Genomic DNA, 18,197 nt, shown 5'->3' on the forward strand with positions numbered 1-18,197 from the left:
CTTGTTTAAAATTATTTCTAATTAATCCAACCATATGAATGTCAAAATAAATATATTTTAATGATATAACCAAATTTTCAGATCAAAATAATTTTATTTGGTTTGTTATTTTAACAGTCAAGTATTAGTTTAACTATTACCGTTAACTAGTGGTTAGTCCTGATTCGTTGTTTTGATTATTTTAAAAATACTTTATATTGATCCAACTGTATGGATGTCATAATATATACATTTTATTGATATAACCAAAGTTACAGATCAAAATAATTTTATTTGGTTTGCTATTTTAACAGTCAAATATTAGTTTGACTAGTACTAGTAACTAATGTTTAGTCCTGTATTAGTATCTCGACTTGTTTAAAATTATTTCTAATTAATCCAACCGTATGGATGTCAAAATAAATATATTTTAATGATATAACCAAATTTTCAGACCAAAATAATATTATTTGGTTTGTTATTTTAACAGTCAAGTAGTAGTTTGACTATTACCACTAACTAGTGTTTAGTCATTAATTGGTGTTTCGATTTTTTTTAAAAATATTTTCCCTCGATCCAACCGTATGGATGTCAAGATATATATATTTTAGTGAAATAACCAAATTTTCAAAAAAAATAAATGTTAGGTCACACTTTCACTGTAGAGGGGGTGAATACAGTGTTTATTACAATCAAATCAAACTTCAAGAACTTATGTAACAGAAAACAAACTTTATTTAAACAATAAACTCTGTTACAATCTGGAACTGTTATCTCTCAGTGATGAACAAAATATCACGAGAGCTGCTAGGGTTATAGTAAATAATATTCTCGATAATGATAACACTTATAGTGTAAACCCTATGTCTGTGTTTATATACTACACAGTTACAAGATAATCGCTAATTGATATGGAATATAATTCTGCTTCCTAAAATATATCAATCAGATATCTTCTATTCCAAGTATTCCATTCTTTACGGAATTCCTTCTTCATGCATATCTCTTCTTATGTTTATCTTGATCTTCTTAACTTTAATCAGCTACTTTCCTTATCTGATCGTCCTTCAGCACTTAAGTTCCGATATCTATCTCCTGATGCTTATCTCCTGATAACATAAGTACTGATATCCCTTAAGTTCTGACTTCCAGTATAAGTACTGATCAGTTAAGTACTGATTTGTCCTGTTCAAATAAGATCTGAAATCTAAACATAAAACATATTAGCCATGACATTATCAAATATATCTAACAATCTCCACCAACTTGTAAATTAGCAAAATATACAAGTTTAACAGATATTTGATGATGTCAAAAACATTAAGTACAAATGCATGAGAAATAGACAAGATAACTACAACTTACAGTCCTTAAAGCTTTTACCAATTCAACTTCTGATAACAACTTTGGTCTGTATACACATCAGAATTTAAGTAGTTGTAGATCTTTGACTTGGCTTCATCATTTTCTGATCTCTCTGATGTCAGGAGTTATTCTGAGATAATTCTTCAACAAACATTTCTCAGCATATCTGAGTTCATCAATCATTCTCCGTTTGACATCTTTAAGCTCTGCAGTATCTTCACCAGTTTGAAATATTGCAGCTCTGAGATCATTAATCTTTGCTTTTCTCAACTCCCGATCTAGTCTTATGACATAAGCTTTGTTAGACTCTAGATTGAATTCAAGCCCCTTAATACCAAGATATATTCTGATCTGTGCAGTATTAGGCTTCATATCAACAATATCACCATTGTGATTTTTGTACTTTGGAACATATCTGCTGTCAGACTTAACAGAATAAAGTCTTTTCTGTCTCTGAATCTGTTCCTTTAAGTAGTTTGCAGCAGTCTCTGTTATTCTGTCATCCACTTGAAGTAAGAAAAGTACATGCTCCAATTCTTCAAAATACTTCAAAGGAATGACATTTTGTCTTATATGATAAACCCTACCATCTTTCATGAAATACAACATGATGTATTCTTTCAAGTAGGTATGGTAAACCATCTGTACAGATTCTAGTTGATTCAATCTCTCAGGAGTTGCTCCAATACCTGGTTCACTCAAGGAAGTTGGATCATCAGTAGTGTTGTGTACTCTTCTTTCATCAGCACTTCCCAATCCAGTTTTATCTCTAGCTTCCTTTCCAGTAACTACTCTTGCTTCAAAACCACTTGGAGTAGTCTTCAAAGATTGAATCAGTTTTGCTTTAGTGAATCCTGGTAGGAGTGTTTTAGATTTATTTTCTGATATCAAGTTAACTTGAGCACTGTCAGAGGTTACTTGCTTCTTCTGAATATCAGAACTTACGATTTCTTGACTCTGAACAACTTGAGCCATGTCAGAGGTTGTTTTAAGAACTTTTCTTGAAGTCATAGCAAGATTATCTTTTCCATCAGTAATTTCTTCTTCCTCAGGAGGTACATAAGGCTTGATAGGTTCACCAACCTTTTCTTTACCCTTGGATCTTGGATCTTGGATCTATCTGTGGTTGTGATCTAGCCAAAGTTTCTTCAGTATGTATCCTTTCTTTGATCACAATGCCTTTAGGTTTTGGAAGTAACTTTTTACCAGAAGCTTCAGATTTAGATGTGACTTTCTCTGATTTAAGTCTGGCTTCTTCTTCCTTTAAACTTTCCAAGTCCATCCCTGGATTTTCTTGAAGAAATAACTGTCTTGACATTTCCTCATCAAGATCTAGAAGTTCATCAGAACTTATCCTTTTACCAGCAGCAGAACTTATTCTTTTCCCAGTATCAGAACTTGTTCTGTGACTAGCTTGTCTTGATGTAAACCTTCTACCTTGACTATGACCACTACCCATTCCAGAGTTTCCTTGGTCATCTTTTCCATCATCCTTTCCTTGCAGTGACTTGTTGGTTTTGCATTTGGACTTAATTACATTCTCCCCCTTTTTGGCATCAGCAGGTAATAAAAGAGAGATAAGTAGTTCCACTGAGGTCTGGATTTCAGTAAGTTACGATTGCTGAGAAGCTTGATTTGTCAGAATTTGATCAATCTGAGCTTGTTGCTTCTCTTGAGTTTTCTCAATATAAGCAACCCTGTCAATGGTAGGTTGGAAGAACTTTTTCTTATCAAGTTTCCAAACTTGTTCCTGTTTGATAAAGTTCTCCTGAATCTTGTGTAGCTCTGCATGAGTGTTGGAATGAAGACCTTGTAGATGTTTAGTACTCAATGCAGTGACTCTAAGCTGGGTTTTAAAATCATCAGAATGTAACATTTCATCAGCTTTAGTCAAGTGCTCAGCAAGATGTAAAGCATTAGGAACACATGAAACTGAGTTCCATTCCTTAGTCCACTCCTGACCTGCAGGAGTTTCACTCCAAGGTACTGGTGCATCCCTGATAACAAACTCCTTTACCAGTTCAGACTTAGGAAGAGTCAGTGGAGGAGTATGTCCTGAAGGACCTGCTTCATCAGCATCGACAGTTGTAGCAGCCTCACCAGTATCTCCAACATTTACAGCATCAGAACTTAGAGAATCAGTATCTTCTGATAAGACAACTGTGTGAGTAGCAATGGAGGCTTCAACATCCTCTAATTGCTGATCTGATACTAAGTTCTGATCAACAGCCATATCCTGATGCTCACCTAAAATCTGATCATCAACATCTTGATGCAAAGAAGGTGTTAGTGATAACTCAGGAGTTTGAACAGCATCAGTAACAGGTGTTGTGGAAGGATTATTTGCTGTTGGAGCTTCTAAGAAAAGTATTTCAGGCACAACCAGGTTCTGAATATCAATTTCAGCACTTGTGCCTGGATCAACAAGAGACATAGAAGGTGAATTAGCCTTGTCAGATACAGGTTCCTGAGATGGAGTTGATGGAGAAGAAGTGACTGGAGCAAATTCCTTGTCTTGTGAGATCAGAGATTCCTGATCCCCTTCCTTAGCTGCTTCCTCCTCATCATCTGAAACTGGCCTCTGTGCCCTCTGTTTCTTGTACTTCCTTGTTGATTTGGATTCCTTGGGAGTTTCAGGAACTGTCATACGTCTAAGCCTCTTGAGAAGCCTAGAACCCCCAATTGCAGAATCCTTCTGAGAAGTTACCTTCTCAGCTTCATTTACCACAGGTTCTGAAGAGGGAATCTGATCCTCAGAATCTGATTCATCTCTCAAAGTAATCCTCCTTTTCTTCTGAGATGTTTGAGGAACAGTCTTTGTTCTCTTTGGCTTAGAGGATGTAGGCTTCACAGTAGGTGCTGAAGAAGAAGGTTGAGCAGTCTGTGAAGTGGAGAGATAGGATTTGAGATAAGTTCTGAGGGTAGGTTGAGTAGAATGAGAGGTAGGGACTGAGGTTGATGGATTTTGGTTATGGTGAGTTGGTTGAACATTTGAGTAAACAGATTTGTAAGTAGCAGGATCAGCATTTACCAGAATCTGTTTCACAGACTGAGGAATCTGTAATTGTCTCACCATTGATTTCTTTGTGTCAGCATTTATCAGGTCGTTAAAGTACCTTTTTGTAACCTTAAAAGGTGGGGTTTGAGTGCTGACTAACTGGGGTTCAGCAGTACAATACGTATAAATAAGTTGAAAGAATCTAGCAAAATAAATAACATCTCGATCCTCTGTCATCCTATCCCCAATAAAACCAATTATTCCAGTTGCAAAATCAAAATGAGTTTGATGGATAATAGCATACCCGATGTGCTGACTCAGAATTGGGATGGCATCAAAATTTGAACACTTGTTGCCAAAGGCCTTGGTGATGCAATCGAAGAAGAAACTCCATTCTCTTCTGATATTAGCCCGTTTCAACTGTCCAAGTTTCGTCAGACTCTTGTCATATCCCAAATCAGTCATTAACCCCCGAAGTTCTGATTCCTCTGGTATAGAGAAGGTACAATCTTCTGGAAGATGTAATGCTCTTCGTACTGTACCAGGAGTGACTACATAGGATGAATCACCCACTTGGAAGATAATACTGGGAGTTCCTCGTTTACCACCATCATCAAAAACTCCGGTCCTCCAGAACCGCAGAACTTGTTGACTTGAAAATAATTCAGGCTGAGTTAAGGCGTACCCAACCTCACTATGTGCAAGAAGATCTTGCACAAAATGCAATTCAGATGGAGCTTCAGCATGATCAAGAATTGCAGCATAGTTGTTTGGAACAAACTTTGCTCCATCAATGATTAAATCCTTTGGTGCCATGTGAAAAAATATTGAAATTCAAGTATGCCTGTTAGGTGTTTGAGATAATGTCTGTATGAAAAACCAACGTGAGAAAGAATGAGAAAGAGAGTAAAAGTAAGAAGAGAGATAAAGTATAAAGAAAATAAAAGATTAAAGAAATCTTCTCTCTGTTGTTCTTATACTCTGAAAAAAAAAATGTTACCGTTGGACACCTGTCAGACATGCAGTAATAACGGATAGTTACTGGGCTCGAGAAAACAGGAATGATTACTTACCCAGTTGCCTTGTTTCAAGGAAAAACCATTTCAGTTATCAAGAGACACAGTTTTAATTCAAAATTAAAACCGTTAGCACTGATTGAATTATTTTTCACTGCAACATTAATATTCTGAAAATGAATCATGTTAAAAATGACCGAGATAATTTCGATGAATAAGTGCTGACAAAGAATCAGAACTTAAATAAAGACAAAATTTAAATGGTCATCAGAATATCAAGCAGGATTTAACAACACAAGATAAAATAACTCAGAGACAAAATCTTGAAGTAAAAACAGTTTTCATTAATATATCAAGTCAATACATATATGAAATAGAAATTACATCAATACAAGATTTTCCCTAAGCTTCTAATCCTAACGTCAACAGCTTTAGTCCTAGCTAAGAAGCCTGACAAAGCTGAGGATGAAGAAGAACAGGAAGAAGACGAGATTAAGTCATCTTCCTCTTCCTATCTTCGACAAACAAGATAGCGAGTCGAATGATTCGCTCTTGCTGACGGATAGCTTCCCGCCTTTCCTCCTCCAGGCGCTCCAGATGGCGATGGTAATCCATCTCGAAGAATAGAAGGTGAGCCAGCACCTCCTGTGGGACAGAGTCCTAGATCTCCTCAGGAATGGCTGTTATATGCCACTCCTGCTGCCACTCGGCACAACTGAGCTCCATTGTGAAGGTTTGTGTGTTCAAAAACATGTTGTATCGAACCATTGTGTTTTTGACAGAAGAAGGAGGATAAGTGTGTGTGATGGAAAGACTAATGTGAAGTGGCTGTGTATATAGGCAAGAGAATGCCAAGAGACGCAAAGATATTTAATGCTGACAGGTAGAATTAATTCTACCTCGTCTCCCTAGACTTTGAAAAAGAATAACAGTCATTGGAAAGAGAATGTGCACATGTAACAAGAGTGAACTGTTCAAGGACGAGTGCCATTATGTTTTAACCATAGACTATTAATCTTCCACTTCAACATTTCGAAATTAATCTGAGACTGTTACCAAATTTTACTCACAGATAAGTCAAGTAAAGGGTTAGACTGAAAAATCAGAACTTAGACCTATACCAGAACTTAACAGTCATCAGAACATAATGTCTTAACTCGAACAAGGAATATCTATCTTAGTAAATACTCATACAAGTTCTTAGGTATAAACGTCAGAACTTAATCATCAGAACGTGTAACTAGAACTTGTCCTCAGAATTTGTGCAAAAGTGACACAATGACTGTTTATCTAAAATAACATAGACCACCACAGAAATTTCATCATTCATATAGAGTGATGTGTGTGTGCATTAAGCTAAATAACAGACAAAGAGTAAAGTCTGATCTACTTCAGTACATCTTAGAAATAAGTCATAATTAAAATTTTGCTAAAGAGCTGTCATTATCCTGAAACCTACTGATAAATGAGTTCATGCATGAGTCCACCTCAACTGTTTTTGTGCTAATTTTATGCATCTTTTGAAATTCTATTTTACAGAGGCTTCTCAGTGTAAGTGAGTCACGACTGTTTATCAGAATTTATGCTATTATCAGAGTATTTCTCCAGTAATCATAGAGTGTGAACAGTCACCAAGAAAAAATATTTTGCTTTTCTAATGCATATTTACTTAATACCAGCAATGCACTTGGGTCGTCCCATTCACATTTTTACTCTAGATCTCAAAGGAGTACCTGATATTATTCTTTGACTCTTTTCTTTTTCTTTTGATAAGTGAGGTTTATCAGCACTTAGTACATTCAGCAGTTTTACTAGAATCAGAACTTAAACAGATGAGTAGCATTATTCTAATTTGGGACTTAGTAATAAGATGAATAAAGTAAACTAAACTAAGCTCAAGTATCAGAATTTGCTTGTGTCATAAGATTTCCACAGAAATAATTACTTCTTTCATGGGATCATTTGTTTATTGAAGACTAGTAGATCAGTATCTAGCACAGTTATCCTCATAGGATTGAATAGTTACTGAAACAGACATATCACTTATGAGAGTTAAGAGATATGTATCAGACAACAGTCAGTACTTAAAAACATTTATCAATTAATGCACAGAATATACAAAGAGATTAATTCTGTAAATACTGGTCATAAAGTCTGATAACATAGAACAAGTTTAAGCAGATTTAGAGAGAGAACCTGAAATCATTCCAAGTTCATTTACCAATTTTGTAAAGGTAGCTTCACACAGTGGTTTTGTGAAGATATCTGCTACTTGTTGATCTGTGGGAACAAAATGCAATTCCACTGTACCTTCATCCACATGTTCCCTGATGAAATGGTACCTGATGCTGATGTGCTTTGTCATAGAGTGTTGAACTGGATTACCTGTCATAGCAATAGCACTTTGATTATCACAGTAAATAGGGATTTTGAAATATGTTAACCCATAATCCAGTAACTGATTCTTCATCCAGAGAATCTGTGCACAGCAGCTTCCTGCAGCAATATACTCTGCTTCTGCAGTTGATGTGGAAATTGACTTTTGTTTTTTGCTATACCAAGAAACCAACCTGCCTCCAAGAAATTGGCAGCTACCACTTGTGCTTTTCCTGTCAATCTTGCAACCTGCAAAATCTGCATCTGAGTAACCTATTAATTTAAAATCTGATTCTCTAGGATACCATAATCCTAGATCAGCTGTTCCTTTAAGATACTTAAAGATTCTTTTTACAGCTGTTAAGTGAGGTTCTCTTGGATCTGCTTGAAATCTTGCACAAAGACAGGTAGCAAACATGATATCTGGTCTACTAGCAGTTAGATAGAGAAGTGAGCCAATCATACCTCTGTAATCAGTAATATCTACTGAATTACCAGTATCCTTATCCAGTTTTGTTGCAGTGGCCATGGGAGTGGATGCACTTGAACAGTCTTGCATTCCAAATTTCTTCAGCAAGTTTCTGGTGTACTTAGATTGACAAATAAAAGTTCCTTCTTCACTCTGCTTGACTTGAAGGCCCAGAAAGTAACTGAGTTCTCCCATCATACTCATCTGATATCTTGACTGCATTAGTTTGGCAAACTTTTTGCAAAGTTTGTCATTTGGAGACCCAAAAATAATATCATCAACATAAATCTGGATCAAAAGTAAGTCCTTGCCATGGTTGAGATAGAACAGTGTTTTGTCAATAGTTCCTCTGTTGAATCCACTTTCCAGAAGAAACTGAGCTAAAGTCTCATACCATGCTCTAGGAGCTTGCTTAAGTCCATAAAGTGCTTTATCAAGCCTGTAGACATAATCTGGATGTTTGGAATCTACAAAGCCTGGAGGTTGTTCAACATATACTTCCTCTTCCAATTCTCCATTGAGAAAAGCACTTTTCACATCCATTTGAAAGACAGTAAACTTTTTGTGAGCAACATAAGCCATGAATATCCTTATGGCTTCTAACCTAGCAACTGGAGCAAATGTTTCATCATAGTCAATTCCCTCATGTTGAGAATATCCTTTTGCAACCAGCCTTGCTTTGTTCCTTACAATTATGCCATCACTGTCAGTTTTGTTTCTGAATACCCACTTTGTACCAACAACCGATCTATTCTTAGGTCTTGGCACTAAGGTCCAGACTTTGTTTCTTTCAAATTCATTCAACTCTTCCTGCATTGCTTGCACCCAATCAGCATCTTGAAGAGCTTCTTCCACTTTCTTTGGCTCAGACTGAGAGAGAAAAGAATTGTAAAGACATTCATTCGAAGTACCTGTTCTAGTTCTGACACCTGCCTCAGGATTTCCAATTATCAAATCAGGTGTATGTGATTTTGTCCACTTCCTTGCAGATGGAAGATTTTCTCTAGAACTGGATGCTCCCCCATGATTCATGCTGTCTTCGGTTTCATTTTCTGATGCTCCCCCTGAAACTATGCTCTCTGAGTTGGATCCTTCAGTATTTAGATTTTCAGTACTGTCAGTACTTGGCTTATCAGAACTTGACGAATCAGAATTTGAAGAGCCAGATGTATGTTCTGATGCTTCTTGAGATGTGATAATATCTTGAGTATGCTCCCCCTGCATTGGTGCATCTTCCTTTGACGTAGTCACCACAGTTTCAATAACATCAGAGTTTAATCCATCAGAATTTACAGTATCAGGACTTAGACTGTCAGGACTTGAGGTATCAGAATATGAATCTTCATTTTTAAATCTCAGCTGATCATGATCAATGCAATCTTCAAGTCCAGTGATCTTCTTGTCATCAAAAGAGACATTGATAGATTCCATGACCACTTTTGTTCTCAAATTATAGACTCTGAAGGCTTTTGTAGAAAGTGGATATCCCACAAAGATTCCCTCATCAGCTTTTAGATCAAACTTGGATAGCTGTTCAGGATGAGTCTTGAGAACAAAACACTTACATCCAAATACATGAAAGTATTTGAGATTTGGCTTCTTGTTCTTCACCATCTCATATGGTGTTTTTCCATGCTTGTTAATGAGTGTTGCATTTTGAGTAAAACAAGCAGTCTGCACAGCTTCAGCCCAGAAATAGGTTGGAAGCTTTGCTTCTTCAAGCATTGTTCGTGCAGCTTCAATGAGAGTTCTATTCTTCCTTTCAACAACTCCATTTTGCTGTGGAGTTCCAGGAGCAGAAAATTCCTGCTTTATTCCATGATTTTTGCAGAACTCTTCCATTATCAGATTCTTGAATTCAGTGCCATTATCACTCCTCAAAATTTTCACAGAATCTTTGATCAATTTATCCAGATGTTTGACATGATCAATCAGGATAGATGCAGTTTCACTTTTTGTGTGCAAGAAATACACCCATGTGTATCTGGTGAACTCATCTACTATGACCAACGCATATTTCTTCTTTGCAATAGACATGACATTCACTGGACCAAATAGATCAACATGAAGTAGATAATAAGGCTCAAGAATTGATGATTCAGTCTTGCTCTTGAACGAAGATTTTCTTTGTTTAGCCTTCTGACATGAGTCACAAAGACCATCAGGAACAAACACTGATTTTGGCAGTCCTCTCACAAGATCTTTCTTGATCAGTTCATTTATCTTGTTGAAGTTTAAATGGGAGAGTTTCTTGTGCCAATTCCAGCTTTCTTCAGTTGAGGCTCTACTCACTAAACAGATTGCAGAACCATCAGAACTTGTTGAAAGCTTAGCTTCATCAATGTTACCACGCCTGAATCCCTTCAGAACAATTTTTTCTTTAGATTTACTAACTATTTCACAATGTTCTGCAAAGAAATCAACATGATAACCTCTGTCACAGATTTGACTTATACTCAGTAAGTTGTGTTTAAGTCCTGAGACCAGAGCTACATCTTTAATGATGACATTCCCAAGATTGATATTGCCATATCCCAAAGTTTTTCCAATGTTGCCATCTCCATAAGAAACACTTGGGCCAGCTTTCTCCACAAAGTCTGATAGCAGGGCCTTATTTCCAGTCATATGTCCTGAACATCCACTGTCCAGAACTAAAATATTTTTCCTGTTGCCCTGCAATCAAAAAGACCACTAATTATTAGTTTTAAGGACCCAAACTTGCTTGGATCCTTTGGCCTTTTTAGGTTTGTTAACATTTGCAGCGGATTTAGCATCAGATTTTATGTTAACAATTTTCTTATCAGAACTTATACTACCAGACTTTGAATCAGAACTTACACTAGAAGGAACAACAGAAACTTTCTTTAAAGAAGGTTTTATTTGATAATAATCATAGTACAAACTATGATATTCCTTACAAGTATAAATGGAATGCCATAAACTACCACAATGAAAACAAGGATTTTGTGGTTTGTATCTAACAGACTGACTCTTAACTCCTGACTTTGTAGATAAGGAGTTAATATTCTTATTCTTCCTGCAAAAAGAAGCCAGATGGTTAGAACTTCCACAGTTATGACATGCTTTCCTAGGAGCATTAGGAACAGATTTATAGTTATTGCTTTTATTCACACCTTCCTTTCCATTCCTGTTTTTCCTAGGTGATTTTACCTTGTTTGCATTCTTAACATCTTTCAGCTTATGCTTAAGCTGCTTCTTCGTCATTAAGCCTATGTTAACTTCAGCTGTCTTTTCCTGTTTTAGTTTGTCAGAAGCTAATTCCTTTTTAACTTCTGATTTCTCATTTTCAGATTTTTCAGTTACAAACTTAACAGGTTTTAACTTCGGCTTTTGCTTATCAACAGGCTTAATTTCTACAGTTCCTTTTTCATTTTTATTTTCTCCATAGCCTAAGCCCTCTTTCCAGTTTCCACTGCTTAGCAAATTTTGAGTTGTTTTGCCAGAGTTAGTCCAAGTTCTGATAATCTCTCTCTCCTTTTCTAACTCAGTTTTTAGAGATTCATTCATTTTTAGCACTTCATCCCTAACATAAAAAGCATCATCTCTATCCTGCTGAGTTTGATGGAACATGACTAACTCTTTTTCTAAGAAATCATTTCTTTTCCTAAAAGCAAGATTTTCAGAAGTTAATCTTTCACATGTTAAAGTTTGATCTCTATAACTAACAAACATGGTTTTAAGATATCTTCTCAACTCATTAATATCATCAGTATGAAAAGCATAAGTAGTCTGAGGTACCTTTGGTTCAGCAGCTTCAGAACTGCTCTCAGAACTTGATTTATCAGCATTTGCCATCAATGCATAGTTCTCCTCACTTTCAGAGTCTGAGGTGTCTGTCCAGCTTTTCTGCTTTGTGACAAGAGCTTTGCCTTTGTCACTCTTGGTCTTCTTGCAATCAGGAGATATGTGGCCTTTCTCACCACAATTATAACATTTAACATTAGCGTAATCTCCTCTGTCAGACTTTCCTCCTCTTCCTTCAGATCTTCTGAAATTCTTCTTATCAGAACTTATGCCTTTCCTGGAAAACTTCTTTCCCTTCCTGAACTTCCTGTATGCAATCTTTGTGATTCCTTTCACCATAAGAGCACACAGCTTATCATCTCCTCATCAGCATCAGTTTCAGGCAAGCTTTCAGAATCTGAGTCATCATCACTCTCAGAACTTGATGACTCAGTATCAGACTTTATGATAAGAGCTTTACCCTTGTCTTTCTTTGAGGAAGGTGGTTTGGGGGATTCCTCTTCAGCCTTGAGAGCAACTGTCCTTGACTTTCCTCCTTTCCTCTTGCTTCTTTGTTCCATCTCAAGTTCATGAGTCTTGAGCATTCCATAGATTTCATCAAGAGTTGTCTCATCAAGATTGTAGTTGTCTCTTATTGTTGTTGCCTTCAAATCCCAACATTCAGGAAGAGCTAACAGGAATTTAAGGTTTGTATCTTCAAGATCATACTCCTTATTAACCAACGACAAGTCATTCAAGAGTTTGACAAATCTATCATATACATCAGTCAATGACTCATTAGTCCTAGAGTCAAAGTGTTCATACTCTTGAGTGAGTATTGTCTTCCTGTTCTTCTTAACTGTTTCAGTTCCTTGACACCTTGTCTCCAGTGCATCCCATATCTCCTTAGCAGTCTTGCAGTTGATTACCCTGTTTGACATTACATTATCAATGGCACTATACAATAAGTGTCGTACCTTGGCATCCTTAGCAATAGATGCTATATCTTCAGCAGTGTAATCACTCTTTTCCTTTGGTACAGTCATTGCTGCTTCACCTGCAACTACAACAGCGAGCTTGGTAGGTTTGTGAGGCCCTTCCTTGATTCTATCAAGGTATTCTGGATCTGTTGCTTCCAGAAACATGGTCATCCTTACCTTCCATATGGGATATTCAGATGGTCTCAATATGGGAACTCTGATAGTCTCATATCGACTCTGAGTTGATGTCTTTGATGATTCCTCAGTTTTGGTAGGCTTAGTTGGAGTTTCTGTGTCAGACATGATTGTGTTTGGATCTTTAACTGTATGTGTGTTAACAGAAGGCTCTGATACCACTTGTTAGGTCACACTTTCACTGTAGAGGGGGTGAATACAGTATTTATTACAATCAAATCAAACTTCAAGAACTTATGTAACAGAAAACAAACTTTATTTAAACAATAAACTCTGTTACAATCTGGAACTGTTATCTCTCAGTGATGAACAAAATATCACGAGAGCTGCTAGGGTTATAGTAAATAATATTCTCGATAATGATAACACTTATAGTGTAAACCCTATGTCTGTGTTTATATACTACACAGTTACAAGATAATCGCTAATTGATATGGAATATAATTCTGCTTCCTAAAATATATCAATCAGATATCTTCTATTCCAAGTATTCCATTCTTTACGGAATTCCTTCTTCATGCATATCTCTTCTTATGTTTATCTTGATCTTCTTAACTTTAATCAGCTACTTTCCTTATCTGATCGTCCTTCAGCACTTAAGTTCCGATATCTATCTCCTGATGCTTATCTCCTGATAACATAAGTACTGATATCCCTTAAGTTCTGACTTCCAGTATAAGTACTGATCAGTTAAGTACTGATTTGTCCTGTTCAAATAAGATCTGAAATCTAAACATAAAACATATTAGCCATGACATTATCAAATATATCTAACAATAAATTTATTTGATAAGTTATTTTTACAGTCAAACATCGGTTGACAAGAATTTTTTCTGGCTCGGCTCGTTTATGTTCGCGAACAAGCTCGTGTTCGGCTCGTTAGTTAACGAGCTCGAACTCGAATACGATTTTTGTTTGATAAGAAAGCTCGGCTCGGCTCGGCTCGGTTCGTTAGAAAAAAAATTAAAACTCGGCTCTGTTCGATCAAAACTCGGCTCAGCTCGGTTCGTGAACAGCCCTAGACATGGGGTTACTCTAGTAGTAAAGTATAATTATTTTTGGACAAAAAGGTAATTATATTTCAGTGAAGTGAATGATAGAATATTTTTTATACTACATTTCATTACATGATAAAAATAAAGAGACATTTTGCTTAAATTTTTTTATTATTAAATAATGGTACGATATCTCAGTGTAAAATGTGTCAACTACTTTTCTCGTTCATGTGGCTGGTCTTAAAGACACAGTTACTGCCTTTTAACAATTGCAATTAGTTTTTATTTTCCCTAAACTATCATCATTTCTACTAATGTAGAACAATATAACTGCCCTGCAAATTGAGATCATATCTGCCTTTTCGTTATATTTTGGTATAAATGGTTTCCCCCAAATTGGTCATCAATTTTTATGTGGAGACACTTCTACAGGTTTCACAAATGGAAAAATTGTAAGTGTTTCATTTAATCTGTACTCTTACATAGTATTATATAGTATGTATGTAGTGACATCTATGTCATTTCTTTATGATTAAATGCATCCCTAAAATTTTCAGCATCTTCCTAAACGATTTTGTAATGCATGTGGTGATGAAGTAATAGATCGGGTAATCTTGCATGCACCCAATAGTACTGTTTGGAATGGTCTGTTTTCTATGGAAGAGAAATGCATCTTTCAGTTAGAGTCGTTGATTATTTCGTATGGGTTGAAACCATACTATATGATATTGTTATCGTATATTGGAGAATCATAATTTAGATTCCAAATTTTTAACTCTTATGGGTTGGAAATACCTTATTCCTTATCAAGATATGATATTAATTATGATAATATTACAATAGTTTAGATTGCTTCCTCGTATAAATTCAATGTGATTGAAAATTTCACTTGCCTCCATAATCTCGTGGTGGAAAGAAAACATTTGAAGCAGGAGGACTGGCCAGAGGTTAGTTATTTAAAGTAAACTTTTGTTTAAAAAATTTATTGTTGAGCTGACATTTATAACTTCATTTAGGTTCTATGTGAGTTTGCATGTTACCAACTAAATGTGAAGGTAGGATGTGAGATGATTACCTTGGGCTATAAAGATCATTTCTGGACTATTGGATTGAAGTGGGTAAATGGTCGTGCTTGTTTTGATCTTCAATGGAAAGAATTTGTTTCCAGTTCAGGCATCACTGTAGGTGAAACACTGACATTTCGTCAGAGTGATACATTAGACGATCCTCATTCAATGAAGTTTAAAGTTGCTATATTTCCTCCATCACTTATGAAAAAAGACGATATTTTTAACGGTATCTTGAATTATTTTTAAGTAGTTTCTACTATATTTTCAGAATTTAATATATAATTTTTTGTATAGTGGCAGATGGTAATGCATCATACCAGAGATTTTACAAAGTTGTAACCTTAAATGCTCTGAACTTTGAACACCTGGTAAATCTCTCCTATTAATATATATTTCTGGGTTTGAGTACCGAGTGATAATTTCTTATGTAAAACAAATATTGTTTTCAGGAAATTCCTCGTTGTTTTATTGCAAAGTACGGTGATCATCTTTCAAATCCAATTGAAATTTTAATTGGTGATGGGTTGAAAACTACTTTCATGTATTCTTATGTTGATAGGAAAATACATGGGCTAAATTCATTCTTTGAGCATTATAAAATACATGAGAATTATGTCATGATTTTCGATTACTTGGGACGTTCAAATTTTAGGCTCGAGGTTTATGATTCAGAATACATGAATCACTTTTGTACCATAAATGGTAATTACCGATTTGGATATTTTAATAACATTTTTTGTAATGAGGACAATGTGAAAGACTTGCACAATGAAGTTGGGCATAACAGTAATACTGACGAAGGTATGGAAAAAAATATTATTAGAGTTAGTCATGTTAGTTAAATGGGGTTCTCATATATTTTCCTACATGTTACAGATTCAGATTCTGAATCATTTTCGGAGGAGTTGGAAATTGCACCAGGCAACAATGACAATGATGAAGGTATAAAAATATTTATTTAGAAAAGAAAAAATCTGTGAGGGGAGAGCTCTAATTTGTTCTATGTTGGAAATGCAGATGCTTTTGTAGTACTTGATAAAGATCCATTGTCATTTCTTGTGGTACTGTCTAAATGTCATGTTGACGGAAGATGTCACGGAGTGGTAAGGGTGCATATTTGCATAATTCATGTAAATAACCATTATTAAGAATGGTTTGTATTATGTAATTGTACTGGTAAGGACATTAGTATGTTGAATTATGGTGCCAAATATTACCTTCATTATTTATGTTTTATTATGTATTAGGACATTGGAAGAGATTTATTCCCTATCTATTCCCAATTGAGCAGAAAAAGCAATATTACATTGATCTATGGTGGGAGACAGTGGATTGTTCAAGCGCTGAAAGATGGTAGACGCTGCAGAATTAAGAGATGAAATGGGCACACCTATGCAAAACAAAAATAAAATATTACACAAATTCCCTGATATATCATACTTGTGCTATTATATTAATGAGGCAAATGTAAAATACTTGTTTAAGCACATATCATACCAATTGTAGGACTTGGTGTAAAATATTGTGACGACTGAGAATTTTGCGACGTAATTAAGTGAATAAAGTGTGATTTATGTGCCGTGATTATAAATTATGTGATTAAGTGATGATTAATTGTCTTTATTGTATATTAGTATCTGGGAGCGTAAATAGAAGCGTTCCAATTTAAAGAGTCGGCTTAGGAGTTAAGTTGTGTTGTCGGGCCGTCAGGTAGAACGGAACCCGTCTTAAAAAGGGATTAAAGTATTTAAAATGTGAAATATGTGTTATTATGTGAAATGAAATGTTTAAGTAAAGTATTGTGTTCTAGTGACGTGTCAGTTGATAAAGGTAATTGTGAAGCGTAATTGAAACGTTGAGCGTCGGGCCATCAGGCAGAACGTGACCCGGTACGCGTAAAGAGGAATAATAATAAAAAAAGGGAAAATTTTTATGATCAGACATGAGTTGTGATGTGTGAGTATATGTGCTTACTTGTTTGTATGCGTGATTACGTGATCTGTTAATATTTTTACGGATTTAAGGGAATTATTTGATTTAAATAAGGTTTATTTAACATTTGCACATTTTTATAAAATTATTTGAGTAAGGTAAAGGCATAGAATTTGTTTTATTATCTTCGAAATAGTCCTAGAGACTTTCTAAAAATGATAGACGGGTTTATTTTATGACCGTTGCGTTTTAAAATAATTTTTATATGTTAAAATGCTATTTTTAGTATAAACTTGTAAAAATCATATAAAATCAACCGTACGCTCAAAAGTTTATTATGAGTAATGGTTGGAAAGCTAATTTCGATATCTACGTCTTAAAATTATCATTCGCAATAATTTTCAACTTTCTGAGAGAGATATATTTAATATTCAATTTTTATTTTATTGAAGTAAAAAGAGAAAGGAAATCAAATCAAAAGGGGATTAGTAATTTACTAAACTATCCTTGCCCCCTATTATATATAACTCATTTCTTGCCCCCTTTTCTTTTCTTCTCTTCCCGTGGCACTTCTTTCTCTCTCTCTCTCTCTCTCTCTCTCTCTCTCTCTCTCCCCCTCTCTCTCTCGATCACTCTTCTCTCTCTCTCGGCTCTCTCTCCATCTCCCTTCTCTCTCTTGCATACAACAACAAAAACTCATCCAAATTCAAAGATTTTATCATCCTTAGTCTTCATTTTCGATATACTACTCAAACACCGCTTGCATGTAAGTGTTTATGTAAGTTTCATAGTTCCATCTCCATGGTTGTGTTCAAGGAAATGTGATTTCTTGATATATGATCATAAGAGAAGTTTAAAATGATTTTATGATTTAAAACTCAAGAGGAGACCCGTTATCGGCACTCTTAAGTTCGACCACCACCGGCCATGATCCAAGGAGAGCCGGTGGGATTTTAAGAAAATGATGTGCTAGTTGAAATAATGTGATTTTTGAGCTTTATGCGCTTTAAAACTTGTATGTAGCCTTTGCATGTCTTGGTTTCTTGAAAAGTTCAAATAGGGTTTTGTATTTCTTTTG

The 18,197-nt window shown here is 35.5% G+C and overlaps 1 protein-coding gene across 1 annotated transcript; it reads left to right on the top strand.

The window, feature by feature from the left end:
- The first annotated feature begins 13,674 nt into the window (after nt 1-13,674).
- LOC141661461 (uncharacterized) lies at nt 13,675-16,727 on the top strand. Its single transcript, XM_074468475.1, has 7 exons — nt 13,675-15,064; nt 15,134-15,413; nt 15,482-15,555; nt 15,637-15,988; nt 16,064-16,129; nt 16,205-16,290; nt 16,435-16,727. Exons 2-7 carry the CDS (start codon nt 15,185-15,187, stop codon nt 16,564-16,566), a joined length of 939 nt encoding a protein of 312 aa, XP_074324576.1. The 5' UTR covers nt 13,675-15,064; nt 15,134-15,184; the 3' UTR covers nt 16,567-16,727.
- The last annotated feature ends 1,470 nt before the right edge of the window (nt 16,728-18,197 follow it).

Source organism: Apium graveolens, chromosome 5 (genome assembly GCF_009905375.1).
Source record: "Apium graveolens cultivar Ventura chromosome 5, ASM990537v1, whole genome shotgun sequence".
Lineage (NCBI taxonomy): Eukaryota > Viridiplantae > Streptophyta > Magnoliopsida > Apiales > Apiaceae > Apium > Apium graveolens.